At 30.5% G+C, this 19,378-nt stretch overlaps 4 protein-coding genes across 4 annotated transcripts; 2 read left to right on the top strand and 2 right to left on the bottom strand.

Moving 5' to 3' along the window:
- Positions 1-3,495: 3,495 nt before the first annotated feature.
- Positions 3,496-4,068, top strand: LOC132932785 (uncharacterized). Its single transcript, XM_060999148.1, has one exon. The coding sequence runs from the start codon at positions 3,496-3,498 to the stop codon at positions 4,066-4,068; it is 573 nt and encodes a 190-aa protein (XP_060855131.1).
- Positions 4,069-10,219: 6,151 nt separating this feature from the next.
- LOC132932784 (general transcription factor II-I repeat domain-containing protein 2A-like) lies at positions 10,220-11,152 on the top strand. The gene has a single exon (XM_060999146.1). The coding sequence runs from the start codon at positions 10,220-10,222 to the stop codon at positions 11,150-11,152; it is 933 nt and encodes a 310-aa protein (XP_060855129.1).
- A 325-nt stretch (positions 11,153-11,477) lies between these two features.
- Positions 11,478-11,894, bottom strand: LOC132932783 (uncharacterized). Its single transcript, XM_060999145.1, has one exon. The coding sequence runs from the start codon at positions 11,892-11,894 to the stop codon at positions 11,478-11,480; it is 417 nt and encodes a 138-aa protein (XP_060855128.1).
- A 3,552-nt stretch (positions 11,895-15,446) lies between these two features.
- LOC132932781 (zinc finger MYM-type protein 1-like) lies at positions 15,447-16,928 on the bottom strand. The gene has a single exon (XM_060999144.1). The coding sequence runs from the start codon at positions 16,926-16,928 to the stop codon at positions 15,447-15,449; it is 1,482 nt and encodes a 493-aa protein (XP_060855127.1).
- Positions 16,929-19,378: the final 2,450 nt, after the last annotated feature.

Genomic DNA, 19,378 nt, shown 5'->3' with positions numbered 1-19,378 from the left:
CACGAACGCCTTGAGTATCAATTATGATTCTCAGTCTACTTATCCAAGTCGCCCTAATATTTTATTGTCAATTTGCCACAATCGCCTTGAGTATCAAATATGCTTCTCACCAATATTTGCCACCCTTGCCTTGAGTATCATATATGCACACATTTAATTCATGAACTGCCAACTGAGTATCAACTGTGATTCTCAATTCAATTTGTGCATCAAAAAATTCATAGATTTTGCTACAAATTGGTTTTATGGGCGGTCTAAAAATGTTATTTTTACTATTTTTACTCTATTTATAAAAATATGACTTATTAAAATTATTAAAATTCATGTTCTAACATTGTAACCTATTACCTAACCATCAGAATTCAAAATAATTAGTAATGCATATTAAAAAGGAAACTATATATTGTAATTTATTTTTTATTTGGGATTTTGTATAACTCAAACAAAATGCACAATCTATTATAAATTTATAACAAGTGTTATATTTATTTAGAAACAATATATAACAACATTGCAAACATAATAATATAAAATATACTTCCTTAGTATTCTTTATAATATAATATTTCAAAATAAAGTATTATACTTTTTATGAAAATAAAAATGACAACACTGTAAATAATATAATAATAATTTAACATAAAATATACCTCCTTAGTATTTTTTAAAATATGTTATCTGGAAAATCAAGTGTTATATTTTGTATAAAAAAATATATAACAACTTTATAAATATAAGAACAATGTAAAATAAAATATTATACTTCCTTAGTATTCTTTATAATATAATATTTCAAAATAAAGTATTATACTTTTTATGAAAAAAAAATGACAACTTTATAAATATAAGAACAATGTAAAATAAAATATTATACCTCCTTAGTATTTTTTAAAATATGTTATCTGGAAAATCAAGTGTTATATTTTGTATAAAAAAATATATAACAACTTTATAAATATAAGAACACTGTAAAATAAAATATTATACTTCCTTAGTATTCTTTATAATATAATATTTCAAAATAAAGTATTATACTTTTTATGAAAAAAAAATGACAACATTGTAAATAATATAATAATAATTTAACATAAAATATACCTCCTTAGTATTTTTTAAAATATGTTATCTGGAAAATCAAGTGTTATATTTTGTATAAAAAAATATATAACAACTTTATAAATATAAGAACAATGTAAAATAAAATATTATACTTCCTTAGTATTCTTTAAATGTTATTTTGAAAATCAAGTGTTATATTTTGTATAAAAAAGTATATAACAACTTTGTAAAAATAATAACCTACTTTTTCTTAATCACACAATGTGTATTAAAGATATATGGCATACAAAAGAATTTGTTACAACCCAAACATTTTGTTCTGATTTACCTAGTAACAAGCTGTGCATGTTTGCGTCCACCTTGGAGAACCATTTCTTTATAACATTCGGAACAACGTCCTCTAAACTTTGTTTCCTCTAATTGGTGCTTTGGTTGTTCTGTAGGTATGTGAAGAATATCATTTTTTTTAACTAAACATCGTACCAAGTGTTCTCGAAATGAAGTTACGTTACATTTTTTTTTAGTAACTTCTTCATATAAAGATAAAGCATTGAGCACAGATGTGTTTAAAAGAAGTTCAAAAGCTATTTTCTTATACCACTTTAGAGTCCGTCTAAGTGGATTGTGGTATGAATTTCTTAGATCGCATACGTCAACAAGTGATTTTCCTTTATTATAGTCTAAAATAATATTAGGTTTTTGTATCTCTTTACCATAATTATTAATAAAGGATACCATTGAAGCCTTGTGTTTTGTTGAAATTACCAACACATCACGTTTATCTTTCCATTTTAGTACAGTGACACCTCTATTACACTGTTTAGCCATATAATCTCCTTTTTTTAACTTTTTTCTGTATCACTTTTTTTGGATTGTTCTTACGGTTTGAACGAAGGGTACCTACCAAATGAGTCTTCCTATTCAATAGTTCAATTGCCAAATCGTAACTACTGTACCAATTATCAGTATACATAGTCCTGCCCATGTCAAGGTAGTCTTCAGCCTAACACAACTTTTGTTGATACTCTTTGTACTTTATCAGCTTCCTTGCCTGCATATATTTTAAAACCAACTGTGTAAAAATTATTAATGCATAACTTAAATATTTTAATGCCATATCTGTGGCGCTTATTTTGAATGTATTGTTTAAAAGAAAGTCTGCCGACGAAAGGTACTATAGATTCATCAATACACATCGACTCTTTTGGGGTACATGCAAATTTATATTTAGCCATAAGCATATCAAGTAATCCTTTTATTTTGTATAAACGGTCACCAGGAGGACACATATTATTATTGCAGCAATGAAAAGTTCTCAATATCAGTTCAAATCTTTTTCTTTTCATGAAATCAGGTATATTTGAAGCATATAAAGTATCTTTTGTCCAGTATGAAGCTAGGGTTGGTTGTAGACTTAGCCCCATCCACAATACAATCCCAAGAAATGTTTTTATTTCATCAATTGTTACTTCCTCCCATTTTTTTAAACGAGAATGTGGACTGATATTTGAAGTTAATAATGACATAGCATATCTATTTGTTTCTACCACAAGTAAATTTAAAACTTCTTCATCCAAAAATAATGTATAAAAATCAAATGGATCACCATCAGTTAACGTATCAATTATATCAGGGTTGATACCTACAGGTTCATTATCAGGATTAAATTTTATACTTGAACTGAAGTCATCAGGAATATCTCCCCATACTGGTTCTGAAAATTCTTCTTGTATATTTTGCTCATCACTAAATTCACTAGATTCCAAATGCAAATTGTTAGTATCATTGTTGTTATATTCTATGGTATCGTTCTGTACCTACAGTAAAATAAATAGCTAGGTAAGTAAAATTGATTATAGGTAAGCATAAGTCACATATTTAGTACTGTATTTGTTTATTTTTTTAATTCTATTTGATGGTAGGACATAATATAATAAATAATAATATTCTTTTTGAACATTTATAGATGTTCAATTATACCTCGAATAAGACATCTTCGTCACTATCAGATATACCTCCAGTTGAACTATCTTCAGACCAATCTGATAAATCCAAACATTGCAAAATTTCATTTTTATTCATTATTACTTTGTAATAAAAATGAAACAATAACAAAACATAAAATAATATTCAAAACATATCAACAGTTTTGATAAGAATATTGTACTGGGGCCTGAGTATCATATATGATACTCACTTTAATTTTTTTTTTTTTTTTATCAAAATCGATTTATTATCATGCAATTAATCAATCGTGTGAAGAAAAATATCGATATATTTCAAAAAATATAGTGTGACCAACATGGCTATACCAAAATATTCCCATAGACCAAGATTCGTCTGATTAGTGAGAAGCATATCTGATACTCAAGGCAGTTGTGGCAAATGTAGTTAAAATGTACGAGACAAAACTAGCAAGTTAGTCGTGTATCAAATATGATACTCAAGGCAGTTAACTTGTTAATAATGATTAAAAAAGTTATTGACAATATCTTAATAGGACTACGTCAAAGATTTAAATCAATGGAAAATATTGCTCAAGATTTTTCATTTTTAGATCCAATAATAATTTATTCTTGGCCTATGGAAAACTTGAAAAGAGCGGGAGTCGATTTATGCAATAAATATGAAAATGACCTCAACAAAATTGAATTCATTTCAGAACTAGAGAGCTTTAAGGAGCATGTTTACAACATAGATGACGATTTAAAAAGAGCAACATTTTTTGAAATGTTGAATTTTATTTATAAAAATAAACTTCAAGATGCATATCCAAATATATCCGTTGCTTACCAAATATATCTTACAATGCCAGTTACTTCAGCTTCGTGTGAACGAAGCTTTAGCAAATTGAAATTAATAAAAACATATTTAAGATCTACTACGGAGCAAGCAAGACTTAATAACTTATCTATTTTATCCATAGAAAATAAAATTGCAAGACAAATCAATTATGAAGACATAATTAATGATTTCGCTGCAAAAAAAGCTAGAAAAGTTAATTTTTAAATTTTCAGATTATAATGTGCGTCCATAAACTAGTGCGTATGGCTGGAAGTTAGTAGATGAATGTACTGTCGAATTATATACAAAAAATGCAAAAGGTAATAAATGATCCCAATTATTTAAATTCTTGTCTACATAATGTCGTAAGTACTCAGCTAAGGTCCTATGAGCACGTTCAACAGGATTGCATTGTGGCCTAAAAGGACTAGTGTTAACTTTTTCTATCTTTAATAACTTGCAAACTTCAGTAAACGTTTTACTAAGGAAATTGGTGCCCTGATCAGTTAATATCGTTCCCGGTATACCATGTACACAAACGAAGTGTATAACAAAGGCTTCCGCGACCGTGTTCGCTTTTTGGTCAGGAATTGGAACTCCCAAAGTGTAACGCGTTAGATCATCTTCCATAGTTAAAATATAAATATTATTAGATAATGTTGTCGGCAAAGGCCCTACTATATCCATAAATATCTTTTCAAATGGTTTTGAACTTGTAGACGTAATAGCCATTGGTTGTTTGATATGCCGATTTGATACCTTATTCACCTGACACGATGTACAATTCTTTATATATTTCTTAACGTCCCCCTTCATATTTCTCCATATAAACTGTTTTTGAATACGTTTAATAGTTTTGTTAACGCCTAAATGACCCCCGAGTTTTGAATCATGAAACTGTTTTAAAATAATCGCTTTTTCTTCCTCAGTATATTCTATACCTGCACATATAATGATTTCTATACCTGTTTTACGAAATATGTATCGTATCATTGACCTTATTTTTTTCCATTCTAAATCGTCATGTTCGCCTAATTTATTCATAGCTAGTTTTTTTAATCCGTTTTCTTCGCAAAGTAGTTTCAAATTTACTAATGATATATACATGTTTTCGTAAGTTGTTTTCTGCCGATCTCTATTTTTTGTTACTAGGAATATTATGGATCTATTTTCCTGTTTGTAATAAGGCGTGTCCCCTATTACTTTACTGAGCGGTAACATTGCACCGTTTCCAAATTGTTTTTTTAATTGGTAATTTGTTCCTGTCCTAAAGTTATACTGCTTTGCAATTTCTGACACTATATCATTGTCTTTTGGTGATTCTATTAGTGTACCTATAGTTTCTTTCACGTTATTATTCGTAACAAGTTGTGTTTCTATTTTTTCGAGAAATTGTTCGTATGTTTCATTTTTTATTTCCTGAATTGAATACATTCGCGTAAGCGCGTCTACATTAGAATTAAGTACTCCGGTTTTGTAGCGTATTTCATATTCGTACTCTTCTAACTGTATTCTCCATCGAGCTAGTTTTGATAATGGATTTTTTAGATTAAAGAGCCATATTAGTGGACGATGATCACTAAGTATTATAAACTTCCTACCATATAGGTATGGTCTAAATTGCTTAACCCCAAAAATTATTGCAAGACATTCTAATTCTGTTGTTGAATAATTGCTTTCACTTTTATTTAATGTGCGTGATGCATAAACAATTGGCAAATCTTTACCTATTTTACCTTGAGATAATATGGCTCCGAGCGCCTTGTTGCTCGCGTCCGTGGTTAATAAGAAGGTCTTTGTAAAATCAGGATATTTAAGAACTGGTTCGGAGCATAACGCTGTTTTCAAGGTATCGAATGATTTATGACACTCGTTACTCCATACGAATTTAGTGTCCTTTTTTAAAAGATTAGTTAATGGTTTTGCTATTGCGCTATACGAATTTATGAACTTCCTGTAATAACCGCTTAATCCTAAAAACGACTTTATGTTTTTTACTGTTGTTGGTCCTGGGAATTCTACTACTGCTTTTAATTTACGCTCATCTGGTTTTATCCCGTCTTTTGTAATGACATGACCTAAGTATATACATTCTCTTTTTAAGAAATTACACTTGTCTGGTTGTAATTTCAAATTGTTAGTTTTTAATCGCTCGAAAACGTCTATTAGCTTTTCGTTATGATCATACAAATTTTTCCCGTATACGATTATGTCGACTAAATATACTAAGCATTTAATTCCTATTAAACCTGCTAAAGCTGAATTCATAATTCTTTGGAAGGTCCCGGGACTCGTCTTCATTCCCTGAATCATTCGTTTAAAATGCCAGTGACCTTGGTTAGTCGAAAAGGCTGTTAACTCCCGTGAGCCTTTATCCATATTTACTTGATAAAAGCCTGAAGAAAGGTCAAGACTACTGAATAACTGGTCGTTTCCTAGCTGATCTAGTATTTCTGTAATATTTGGCAAAGGGTGAAATTAATTTATGGTACCCTCATTAAGTGCCCTAAAATCTACCACTGCTCTGAATTTTCGTTTGCCTAAATTATTCATTTTCTTTTGTACTAACAGCAAAGGGAAATTCCAGGGACTCCTAGATTTCTCAATAATTCCATTTTCTTCCATTTCTTTAATTTGCGAGTTTATTTCGTCTTGTTGTGCGTGAGGTAATCTATAAGGTCTACGATATATGGGTGGTTGGTCCTGCTTTAATTTAATAGAGTGTGTACCCGCGGTTGTTAAAGTTAAAATATCCCCTTCCATATGAAATATATCATTGTATCGTTCACATATCTCATAAATAGATTGTTTTTCAGTTTCGTCCATGTGTTCAGTTATTATCATTTGTTTTAGTCTTGCCAAACGTTCGTTGTGATTGTTTTTTATTTCAACTGTATATATTTCGTACTCAGTATCGTAAAGTATTTTGTTTAAATCAGTTTTGGTTAGAGTCTTTATTTCTTCTGATATGTTCATCATGCTAACTATTGCCCTACCGTTGTTAACGATGGATACTGTATTACTACAAAACACGTCCTTTACTAATTGTTGTTTGTGTATTAGAATATTCTTGTTTTCAACTAATGGGTCGGCAATCAAAATTCCTATAATAGTTTCGGTTCGTGGTTTTAATTTGATAGAACTGGTTTCCTCTACGATTTCATTAATCATTGTTGGTGAATGGGAGGTCGTTTGGATAATCAACTTGTTTTTCGCTACATCTACCATTTTATTACTGGCCTGTTAGTATTATTTGGTTGCGAAAAATTATCTGTTCGTTGGTAATTATTTGTTCGCGTAAAATTATTTGGTTTCGTAAAGTTATTTGATCGAAAATTTCCGTTGTTTCTGTTATTGTAATTCGTATTATTCGTTCTCTGATAACTATTACTACGTGAAAAACTACCTCTGTTGTTTGAATTTTCATTTCTACGCCTATAATTATCCCTCTCCGTATTATATTCGACCTCTTCAGCTTTTGATAACTGTTTAGCCATTTCAAGGGTTTTCGGATTACGTGATTTTACTATTGTCCTAATCGGTTCTACTAATCCTTTAATAAAGTTTGCTAACGTTTGTTCTTTAAGTGTTTCATGTATAATTTTTGCTTCTGTATCTATTTTACCTAGGGTACTGGCGGTACATAGTTGGTAATATAATTTTTCTACTCTATGGCAATCATCATTTACGTCTTCGTTATTGTGCATCCTAATAGAATTTAGTTGTATTTGTAAGGTTGAAGCCGTAGCGGTGACCTCAAATGCGTCTGTTAAATAACTTTTTATATATGTCCACTTCGACACGTTTTTATATTTAATCATTTCTAATGCTCTACCTGTTAACCTTGTAGTAATATATTTGACTAACGTTGGTGCATTTGCCTCCTCTACTAAGCTTACTGCCATGTATGTCGCATGCATTTATAAATTGATAAATATCGTCTATTCCTGTACATAGTGGTATTAATTTAAAAACGTCTTCTAATCTTATAACCACCATTTTCTTTGCGCGCTTTTTAGTTGTATAATCTAATGATTGAAATTCAAAACTCTGTAACTGTGCTACGTGTAATGGGTTTAAGTGCTGGGCTTGGGTTTCTACTTGGGTTATCTTTTAACTGGGCTTCTAACTGGGTTTTCAACTGTGCTGGGCTTCTAATCGGGCTTAATAATTCAATTTGTCTATTCGTTTCGTTTAACTCGTCTTCTACACTAGTGTTATACAATGAATTAGCTACGTTCAAGGGAGATGTACCTTCTTTGTCCATAAATCACTTCACCACTTATTTAATACGTTTCTCATAATAATAATAATTAAATAATTGCCCTTTAATATAATAATAATTCAATAATACCCTTTGATTCAATAAAACTTCAATAATAATTCAATAATACCCTTTGATTCAATTCAACTTCAATAATAATTCAATAAAACTTCAATAATACGCCCTCAATAAATTCAAAAAATTATTACATTTTACACCAATATACCTATGCTCGACTACTTGACAATACTTTTGTTTTAATTATGTTGCATACGTCTATGTAACAAATTTAAAATAGTTATTCACTCACAATAAAGCGGTGTTCCTTGATGCTGATGAATTTGATGGTGCTGCAACGTGACTTATTTGTTTTGTGTATAGGTTCTTCTTCAGAGTTGTCGCCTTGGAAGAGTGATCAATTCCTCCTTGTTGACTGTAGCCTTTGATGGTTGCCTCCTTTGAATGAATATCCTACCCGACTGCGCCAGTGTTACGTGCTGCCCCTTCAGGGATTCACTATGTAGATGATTTGAAAATAATGGTAGCCAAATTAGATTTATAATACAATGTTTTATTAGAACAAATATAAAATGTATAGTATCGTCGTGGTTATAGTAGTAGTAGTAGTCGTCGTCCTGTATATGGCTAGTGGTGTGAAGTCGCTTCTGCGTTGCTGGTCCAGGTACATCTGTCTTTACTGTGTTCCCAGCCCACCTATATATGATGTCGGTTCCTTTGATGGATCCTGCGCATGGACGGGGCGGTGTATGTAGTTAGATTAATAAGTCGTTATTCTCGCAACCGCCGCTTCGTAACTTGTTGTTGGCCACTCCCCTTGATTGGTTTGCCAAAATAGAATGTGGTTTCTGACTATGAGGTTACGTCAAGGAGATCATAACAACTCAAGGAGAACTGCCTCTCCGAGTAGAATAATACTTATATACTAATACATGAATTGAGTACGTAACGCTATTCCTTTACAATGTTACATTTTAGGATAGCCAATATCTTTTTGTCTTTCCTAGTATTGTTGATGTATGTTAGTAATACTGAGAACTTACCATTATGCTTTTACACTATACAATAAATGTCTACAATATATCCTAGTAATTTGTTAAAATTCAATGTTTTTAGTTAATATTTTTTTTTATGTTTGTAAAGTTATTTTATTATCTCCCCCCGTTATCTCCTAAATATTACCAAGTGTTGATTATTAATTTCATAATATTGTTAAAAAATTGTTCATTTTATTTATATTTTTATTCAGATATTTATAACTGGATTAAAGTTTAAATATAAGTTACTAAAGTGTTTAGTATACTTATAACTTAGGTATTTACTCGGGTATTTGTTTTTATTTACATAATTTGTTTTTGGAAAATAAAATTTTCCTGTCATATTTGTTTGCATTTAATAATTTTATTAATTAACTTGTATTATTTATCACAGTTATATAGGTATTAATAAAATATTTTTAAATAAAATAAAAAATAATTTTACAATGGCCATAGGTGGGGAAAATGACTGGCGATAGATAGAGATAATATGGCCATAGAAGGGGAAAATGCAATTTTAAAATATTAATACAAATTTCTCATTTAATAATGTTCTTAAGACTTAAGTATTGATGGTTAAATTTAAATTTTTTTTTTAATGACCGTAAATACTATATGTGCAGTTTTCATTATTGGCGAGTGTTATTTTTATAGTAATTCAAAGGTTATATTTTTAATAAGATTTTAAATTTTTGTAAAATTAATGATGTCAAAAAGTGGGAGATCATTTCACGAACAATGGACCGTAGATTATGGGGTAGATCAAAAAAATAATAAAGCGTTATGTTGTTTATATAATGAAATAGTAGTTATTCGCAGTTTTAATGTAAAAAGACGTTTTGAAACAATTCATACGGACTTATTTTCTTGATCAACTGAAGAAAAGTTGGAATTAATTTCGCAAAGATTGAAACGTTTTAAAAATCAATCAAATAATTTCAAAACTGCGTTTAAACCAAATAATAATTTAACAGATGTTAGTTTTTCTGTATCCCACTATATTGCACAGCATGGTAAACCAGTTTCGCATGGAGAATGCATAAAAGAAGTTTTTTTAATGACATCAAATACTTTATTTCAAGAATTTGCGAATCAAAATGAAATTATAAAACGTATTCAAGATTTACCTATTAGTAGAAATACTGTTACAGAACGAATTTTATGTATGGGTGGTGATATATCAAATCAGCTTCAAACTGATTTAGCTTCAGCAGACTTTTTTTCGATTTGTCTTGATGAAAGTACAGATGTAACTTCTCAGGCTCGTTTAGCAGTTTTTGTTCGATTTATTAGTGTTAATATTATGAAAGAAGAATTAATAAAATTAATAACAATTTCTACTAAAACAACTGGTCGTGATATTATGGATGAAGTACATAAAGAGTTTATAAATTTAAAAATCAATATTCAAAATATTGTTTCAATAACTACTGACGGGACTCCAAATATGGTTGGTAAACACAATGGATTTATTAAACTTTTTTCCAATGAAATTTCGCATCCTGTTATCAACTTTCACTGTATTATACACCAAGAAGCGTTGTGTGCAAAATATAGTATGAAATCGCTTCAAAAAGTAATGGAAACTGTTACAAAAATTGTCAATTTCATAACATCTCGAGCTCTAAACAACCTACAGTTTGCTAAATTATTAGAAGAGGTCGAGTCGCAATACAATAATGTTCGATGGTTGAGTCGCGGGCAAGTTCTTCATCGATTTGTTGAATTACTTGAAGAAATACGTTTATTTTTGTCGGACAAATCTCAAGATTATCCAGAGCTCAATGGTTTAAATTGGTTGAATGATTTGATGTTTTTCACAGATTTTGCTGCAATTTATAATGATTTAAATAAAAAACTCCAAGGCCGAGGTCAAACAGTTTTAACAATGTTTGATAATATTAAAATTTTTGAAAAAAAAATTGAAGTTTTTTGTAAAGATCTACAAAATGAAAATTTGAAATATTTTCCTTATTTGAAAAAGCAATGAATAAATTCAAAACATTTTAAAGATAATCAGCTTGATATGGAATTAATGATAACAAAATATGTAAAAATATTAAAAAATCCTACGAATTATTTTCAAGCAGAGTTCATAAGGTGTTAAGTTATCATCAACCATAGCTGATACTGACTTTAATTCATGGGCCATTTCAATTCCATTGATATCTGTTGAATCACCATCGGTAAGAAGAATTTGTAAGTCTTTGCAATGTTTTAATAGTTCTTCATGTGTAAGATTTTTTAGTTTTTTTCATATTGTAAAGAAACGAAAAATTGTTATTATGTTCATTTAGATGTTCAAATCACGTTGTTCAATTCACGCTATTTATAGCTACATCAAGTGTAAAGTAATAAAAATGTATTTTGAATTGTTGTTTTGGGTCAATAACTGGTTCATCGTTGTGTTCATAATCAAAGTGTTTACGAGTACGTCGTGGTTTAATTCTACCCCGTGAGTTCTCAAAAACAGACTCTACTCCCATTTCCGTTGCAAGTGCTGTTGAATCTATAATCATTTTCTCAAAAGATTCTTCTGATCTCAGTTCATTAAAATGTTTCAATAAAGTTTTTAAAATGCCCAAAGCTAAAGATATGTCAAAATTTGGTTTTTGCATTAATTTACTGATTGGATTTATATGATTAAGTATGTCGTACCAAATGACAACAGAACAAATAAATTTAAATGTTTTAATAAGATTACATAAACATTCAGCTTCGTGTTTAACCATTGGATCTACATTTATATTTTCTGATGTTTCAAACAAAGCATCATAGATTTCACCTATGTAATATCGAAACGGGTTAAGTGCGTCTATTCGACTTTCCCACCGGGTTTGACTTAATGGTTTGAGTGTTAAGCTAGGGACACACTATTCACACGCCACGTCTTAACATGTCTTTACACGCCACGCGTCAACACGCCGATAATTTTAAATCGTGTGTTATCGCATTTATTTTTAAATATAATTCGATTCTGTGATCATATTTATAACACGCAACGCATTCCTACTCCATTCCACGCCATACGTTTCAAACTATTTTGAAATACGTGTAACGTGTGATGAGAAATATCGTCATTTTACTACGAGCTTTCGACGTTGTCCTATCCTGACGATGTCCGCTACATATAGCGAAGAAAATTTAATAGAAAATGTACGTGCTCATACATCATTGTACGACATATTTTCGGAGGATTACAGGGACCAGAATGTACGCAAAGAAGCATGGGAAGAAATTGGTGATGCGTTAAAAATCTCACGTAAATACTATATTATTATATTACTTTATAACTTTGTAATAAGTCTATATACTTAATAGTCCCAAAAATATGCCAATTAATATGCAGTCAAAATTATAAAAATATGCAATAAAATTTCAATTATTTACATCACACATTTTTACAATATTAATATTGGTAAGTACTAATATTTAAATATTTTAAAAAAGGTATTATAAATTAATATATTTTTTCAAATTTTATTTATTATTTATTATTATTTATTTATTATATGTCAACTTAATATTTGTAAATACTGAGACCGATCGTTCGACGTCAACCGAAGTGGTTGGGTGATATTTGATCAAGTAACTAAGTATTGTTGGGTTTGTAAATAGGTATAATCAAGTTAAACGTTGATTATAGACTTACAAGCTTAGGTCCTAATCGATTAGTTACCTATCTTATCTTTATTTAAATTACTATTTAGTGCCTATCCAATTTATTTTTGATTTTTCTACTCGACAAAATATTATTTTATACACATTTTTAGAATGTTAACTTCAATATGCAAAAATACACAATGTACATTTTGTATTTCGTAAAGATAACAACAATATATAATAAAATAAAATAAAATTTAATTATCTTATATTCAATCAATTAACAATACAAATTTTTCCTAAACGTATGATATACAAATAAAAATGTCATCAAAGTTTTAATATTAACCATTAAAAAACGAGAAAATTAGGGAATTTCATTAAAAAATTATAAAATTATTATGATCATTAATTGATTCTTCCTCTTCGAACCATTTCATACTGCCACGGTACCGCACCATTGGTTGACAAAAAATAATCTCTATATTTATCACGTACTTCAAATGATCGTTGTGTACTATTTCCTCTTAATGGCTCTAAATTGTCAAGACCTTCTCCGATTTCACTTTCCTCGTTTATATCATCTAAATAATAATCATAATCATGACTACGACAAAGCATGTTATGAAGACAACATGCAGCAAGTACTATTTTGTCCACTGAGTTAGGCTGTACTTGTATGACTGTTCTAAATACTCTCCAACGAGCAGACAGTATTCCAAATGCGTTCTCCACAACACGACGTGCACGTGAAAGTCTATAATTAAAAGTTTTGTTCCTCTCATTTCCAGTAACAGATACTCTACTGTACAGTCTCATGAGATATGGTTTTAGGGCAAATGCTTCATCTGCAACAATCACGTATGGCATAGGTTCTCCATTGTCTTCCAGTGGTGTATCTTCGGGTACATCCAACTTTTTGATTTCAAAAGCATTTCCTAATATAGATTTGGCGAATACATTTCCATCTGAGTTACGACCATAAGATCCCACATCAATGGTTATAAATCTATAATGAGCATCCACTAGAGCTAGTAGAACTATTGAATTTGATCCTTTATGGACCCACTGCTTAGCCTAGAATTACCCGAATCGCAGAAAGACCAGATGTCTAGCATTGGACTAGATCACAGTTTATTAACTGCACAAAAAGCCCCGACGAAAAGAAAAAAATGCAACTATAACGAGGAAATGGTTGAAATAATGAGAGCAAATTCAAACTTCAGAAGGGAAAAGTATGAAAAAAAGGCATATATGAATCATGATGAAGTTGAAATGTTTTATTTGAGTATGGCTAAAATCGCAAAGCGCCTCCCAAAAGCCAAAGAGGCAAAACTTCGTATGGAAATTTGTAACAAAGTATCTGAAGCAGAGTTGGCTCATTTATTGGAAGTCGAAACCATACAACAACCGCAAGTATCAAATCAAAATCAAGTTTTAAGCTATCAAAATATAATGCATTACCAAAATCTCCCATCAGTTCTTCAACCGCCAATGTCAACATTACATGTGGTAGAAAGCAACAGCAGGTCCTCTCCATCCACTTACTCAGATTACTCAAATCAGTCAATAGGTACAACTTATAGTAACGAAGAACAAAACTACAGTCGTTCACCACTGAACAACTTCATGCAGCCGAACTTCGATCATTCCAACAAGTACATTGAAGAAAATTCCTCAAATAAATATAAAGCATTATGAATGGCCAAATATTTTACATTTATGTTTTTTTCCAAGTTATATATTTTAGCATTCAATTAATTTTAAACTAAATGGATTTTTATTTTATTTTATTTTATGTTCAGATAAAAACGCATTAAGTTAATTATTTTAATCAATATTTTTGTCTAAGAAGTAAAGACATTTTTCGAATTAATTATTTTGTTTTAATTGATTTTTTTACATTGTTTTCATCATACAAAATTAATAAAAATTAGTAATTAGTAATTCGTCATTCGGGGCTATGTGTACCTGAAGTATGTATAAATTGTAATTGAAACAAATTCATTTTGTGTTTGCAAATTTTGTTCGCATAAAATATTAAATAAATAAATTGCAATCATTTACTTACCTTAAACATACAGCTAATCTTTGCTCTGATGGTATAGCTTCCCGAAAATGAGTGTTTTGTTTTTTAATAGAATCTTTCACTAAATCGTGTAAGTAAGTAAATTGTTCCAATGACATTCGGAAGTACTGATGAAATTTATCTGGGTCATTTTTTAATTGAGGAAATAAGTTTAAAAAAACTCCTTTTTGGTTCCTTTCCGCATTAATTGGATGAACCCATAATTGTCGGTTACTTGTGGACTCATTTAAAAAAAATGCCACAGCCATTTCATTTAACTCTTCTTCCCAATCACTGTCGGACGAACTCGAATAATTCATAACTAATATTTTACTTAGGTATATGATCTCAAACCGAAATGCAAAACGGTACTGACGCAACTGCTTAACGTACACATTTTTATACAATTATGCAAATTTTTCGTACGTGGTATTCATTGCGTTGTGTGTATGTGCTCAATATATTATTACACGTCTTAACACGGCGTGGCGTGTAAAGGCATGTTAACACGTGGCGTGTGAATAGTGTGTCCCTAGCTTTAGTTCTTTAACATGTTTCAAAAAAATTTGCCAACGAATAGTTGAGGCAGAAAAAAAGTTGAATACTTTTTGAATTATATGAAAAAACCTACAGCTTCTTTTGAAGATTTTGCGGCATCATTTACAACAAGATTTAAGGAATGCGCACTACAAGGAACAAAAAATGCACGTGGATTAATATTTCGAATGTGCCGTTGGACTCCGGAGTGCACACCTTTCATATTGGCTCCATTGTCATATCCTTGTCCTCGCATATTACTCAAAGGTATATTCAGCTCACGTAATATGCTTAAAAGTACATCACAAAGATTTTCTCCAGTACTAATTTCAACTGAAATAAAACCAAGAAAATGTTCACGGATGGTAACTTTTGAATCTTCAATTAACACAAAACGAATAATAACAGTCATGAGCTCCGAGTGACTTATATCAGGAGTACAATCTAGTATAATACTATAATACTTCGCTTCGCTAACCATAGTAACTATGCGAGACTTAATAGACTGAGCTAATAAATCAATCATCTCATTTTGAATATCTTTTCCTAAATAATGGCTTATATTTTTTTTACTATTAATTATTCTTCTTACATGTTCAGCCATCACAGAATCATACTTAGCCATAAGTTCAATTAATTTTAAAAAATTTCTATTATTATGTTTGAATAACTGATCAGATGATCCACGAAAAGCTAAATTTTGATGACCAAGAAATTGTACTACCGACATGATCCGTTGTAAAACTTCATTCCAATGCCTACACTCAGATTCTAAAATACGTTGGTTTACATCATCAATTGTTTTTGTTTTTTTTAACCTCAATGACAATTCTAACCATGTACTATATGCGGTCAAATGATTTTTTGATGTTTCATGTCCTTTTAACATTTGTGTACAATGCCTCCAGTCATTATAGCCTTCTAAAGCCAACTTAGAGTTTGAATTATCAAATAGTTTACAGCAAAAACAAAATATTACGTCATTGGAAATAGAGTACACAAGCCATGTCCTTGTGACATTTTCTCCATTACTCATACTTCGTTTGTAATGAAATTGTGTGAATTTTCGTCCTTGATCATCTGAAGGAAATACAAAATTTGCATTTAACGGAGCAGGAGGACCTTTTTCAACCAACAATGTTTTAAAGTCGTTATTAATAATTAAAGGCCATTCAGCAGGGTCTGTACTAATATTAATTAAAGAATTAAAGGAATTTTGATTGACATTTTCTGTTAAACTTTTGTCTATTGTAGTTTCAGAAGGTACAGTGACTGCTTCAACTGAGACAGAGTCAAAAACCTCACTGGGTTGCATTACAACACTGTCTGTTATATTTTTGGCTACTGTAGTTTCAGAAGGTACAGTGGCATCTATAACTGAGAAAGAGTCAAAAACTTCACTAGGTTGTACAACTACAGTATTTGAAATATCTAATGACGAGGAAGAACCCGTTAAACATTTTTTGATAGAATTAGACTGTTTTTTGATTACAGCTTCTTTTTCACGTTTTCTCTTCCTATATTCTGCACCAGAAAGTCGCTGTCTACCATCCGACATATTGGCGCTTTCTTAACTTTTTACTATATAAATAAAAAATATGATGTAAATTTCTTATAAAAAAAAAAAATATGATAGTTTTAAAAACGGGTTTTACTTAATTCATTGTATTTATTATTTACATAAATTACCTACTTAATATTAATAATTGTACAATTATTTAAAATTAAAATAAATACTTACCAAATTATAATTAATATTAAAATAATATGATATGTTGAATGTTGTTTGACTAAATAATGTGCACAGTACTCTATAATCGTTGACGCTACGACGCTCGTTGACAAACTACAATATACTAGGTACGTATAGTTCGATAGTTGTTACTCGTCACAAGTAAACTAGTTTGTATCGCTAATGATTATTGATTATTGTACATACGTTTATGGGGATCTTTATCGTGATTTGATTCGGTTCATGTTTGCTAATTGGAAACCACAAAGATAATCGCGAAACACAACGAGCGATAATGCTAGCGGCTAGCCCGCACATTATATTATCTACTAATAGTGCTTACTTAGGTACTTCATAAAATGACACAGTTCCAGTTAAAATAATATAATGAGCATTATTTTAATTTTATATTTACAGTGAGTAATGTTGAAAAATACATATATTTTTATTTATTAACAATGCCGCCCCTAAATTTCCAAAAAAAATTGCCGCCCCGTGCGGTCGCACGTGCCTTCCGCCGGCCCTGGTTATGTTATAGGGTTGTTATAAACTAGCAATTGAGTCAATTGCTTAGTTTATAAAGTTGCAGGTAGCAAGACCGTTGGTAGAGGATTTCTTTAGGTAGAGTTGATAAATAATTAGACTGGTTGAAAGTAAATTTGTTTATTGAACTTTTATGTACAAATAAGTTTATCGACTTATCTGTGGATTTCACAGGACGTTGTTCAATTAATCATTGATACATTCCCACGCCTGGTTATTCCGAGAATCGTGTTCTGTTATCGTGTTTGCAATATACGCCATCCGTTACTATTTAGATACTATGCATTACATATATATATACACACATATACATATGTATATTCCATAACAATATTTAGTTGTTATATTCATACGATTAAGATTTAAGATTAAGGTGAGATTGTAGTACCTATTGTAATGAGATAACAAGATTCGCATTGCCCTCTCGGTATCTTCCCATAGGTTTTCTAATCAGATATATGACTTTGATTTATCTAGTCGAATTTATATGTGCTATTGTTTATCTAGTTTTTATGTTGCCAAATGTAGTCGAAAGCGAAACGAGCACAATAATATATTATGCGTATTATTGGGTTCGTTACACCTCCCCTCTTAAAGTCATATTTTACTGTCCAAACATTGAAATTTGGCTCATTTCTAAATTTCAGTACAAGCACCTTCCCTAATTTACAATTTTACATTCATAAGTTATTCGTTACAATTACAATCATGTTTACAATAATTATCATTTTACAATTACATATTTTGGTTACATTATTTCGAAATATTCTCTTTTTGTTTTCAAAAATATACGTACAATCTACAATATATTTTTGTTACATTGATTAACATTAAGTACAATTAAATAATTAAACAATTTATTTATCATTTGTTAATTTTTTGTTAGATTTCAATAATTATTACAATATATCATTATTAATTATTACCTATGTTAGTTGTAATGAAAATTCAACGCTTGGGTTTCTGGTAATTGTATTATTGCACGTTTATTCTCATTATTCTTAGTAATTCATTATACAGATACAATTTAATTATGTGTATTACAGTATTTCTTTTGAATCATTAAATTATATTATACTCTTGCGAGTGTACATCAAAAATAGGTTAAATGTGGGTTTACATGAAATCAAAGGGGGGGGGGGGGGAGTGTGTACATATAACTCACGGTTCTTTGAACGGTATATGACTTATGATGGCTGGTTGGGTTTGTGGCAATATGCATCCACGGACAGTAGCGCGATCAAGGCGGTGCGGTAATTAGTATTACTACCGACGTGAACGGCTCGGGTTTGAAATCAACAGTGACTCTGCTCGGACGGCGGTATGTTGACGGAAATGCTGGTGGACTGGAATGGCTCGAACGATGTGGTGTCTTCCTCGGTCTGCTCGGTAATGGAGCGTTATCTGTGGTTTTATGTCGCGGTTGGTTAGTAGATGTTCCTACGCGGCGGGCGATATTTGATCGTTGCCAATGATCACAACGAGAGTGCGCCACGTTAATGGCCACTCCGTTTTGTCTCATTACATTGTCCCCTTTTTTATTTATTTTTTTTTTGAAAGGTTTTGAGTGAGAGAAAAAAAAATATAAATAAAAACTTTAAAATGTTGATGCTTTGTGTTGGTTCTTTGGTGAAATATCGGTTCACCGTTGTTATGGTTGATGTTGTCGCTTAGTATTCTTGATCCTTTGATTCTTCTCCTTGTAGATCAGTTTTCTAAGGCGAGTCTTTGAA

The sequence above is a fragment of the Metopolophium dirhodum genome, chromosome 1 (assembly GCF_019925205.1).
Source record: "Metopolophium dirhodum isolate CAU chromosome 1, ASM1992520v1, whole genome shotgun sequence".
In the NCBI taxonomy this organism is placed as follows: domain Eukaryota; kingdom Metazoa; phylum Arthropoda; class Insecta; order Hemiptera; family Aphididae; genus Metopolophium; species Metopolophium dirhodum.
Note: the sequence above shows the minus strand (reverse complement) of the source record. Positions and strands in the feature narration are given on the sequence as shown.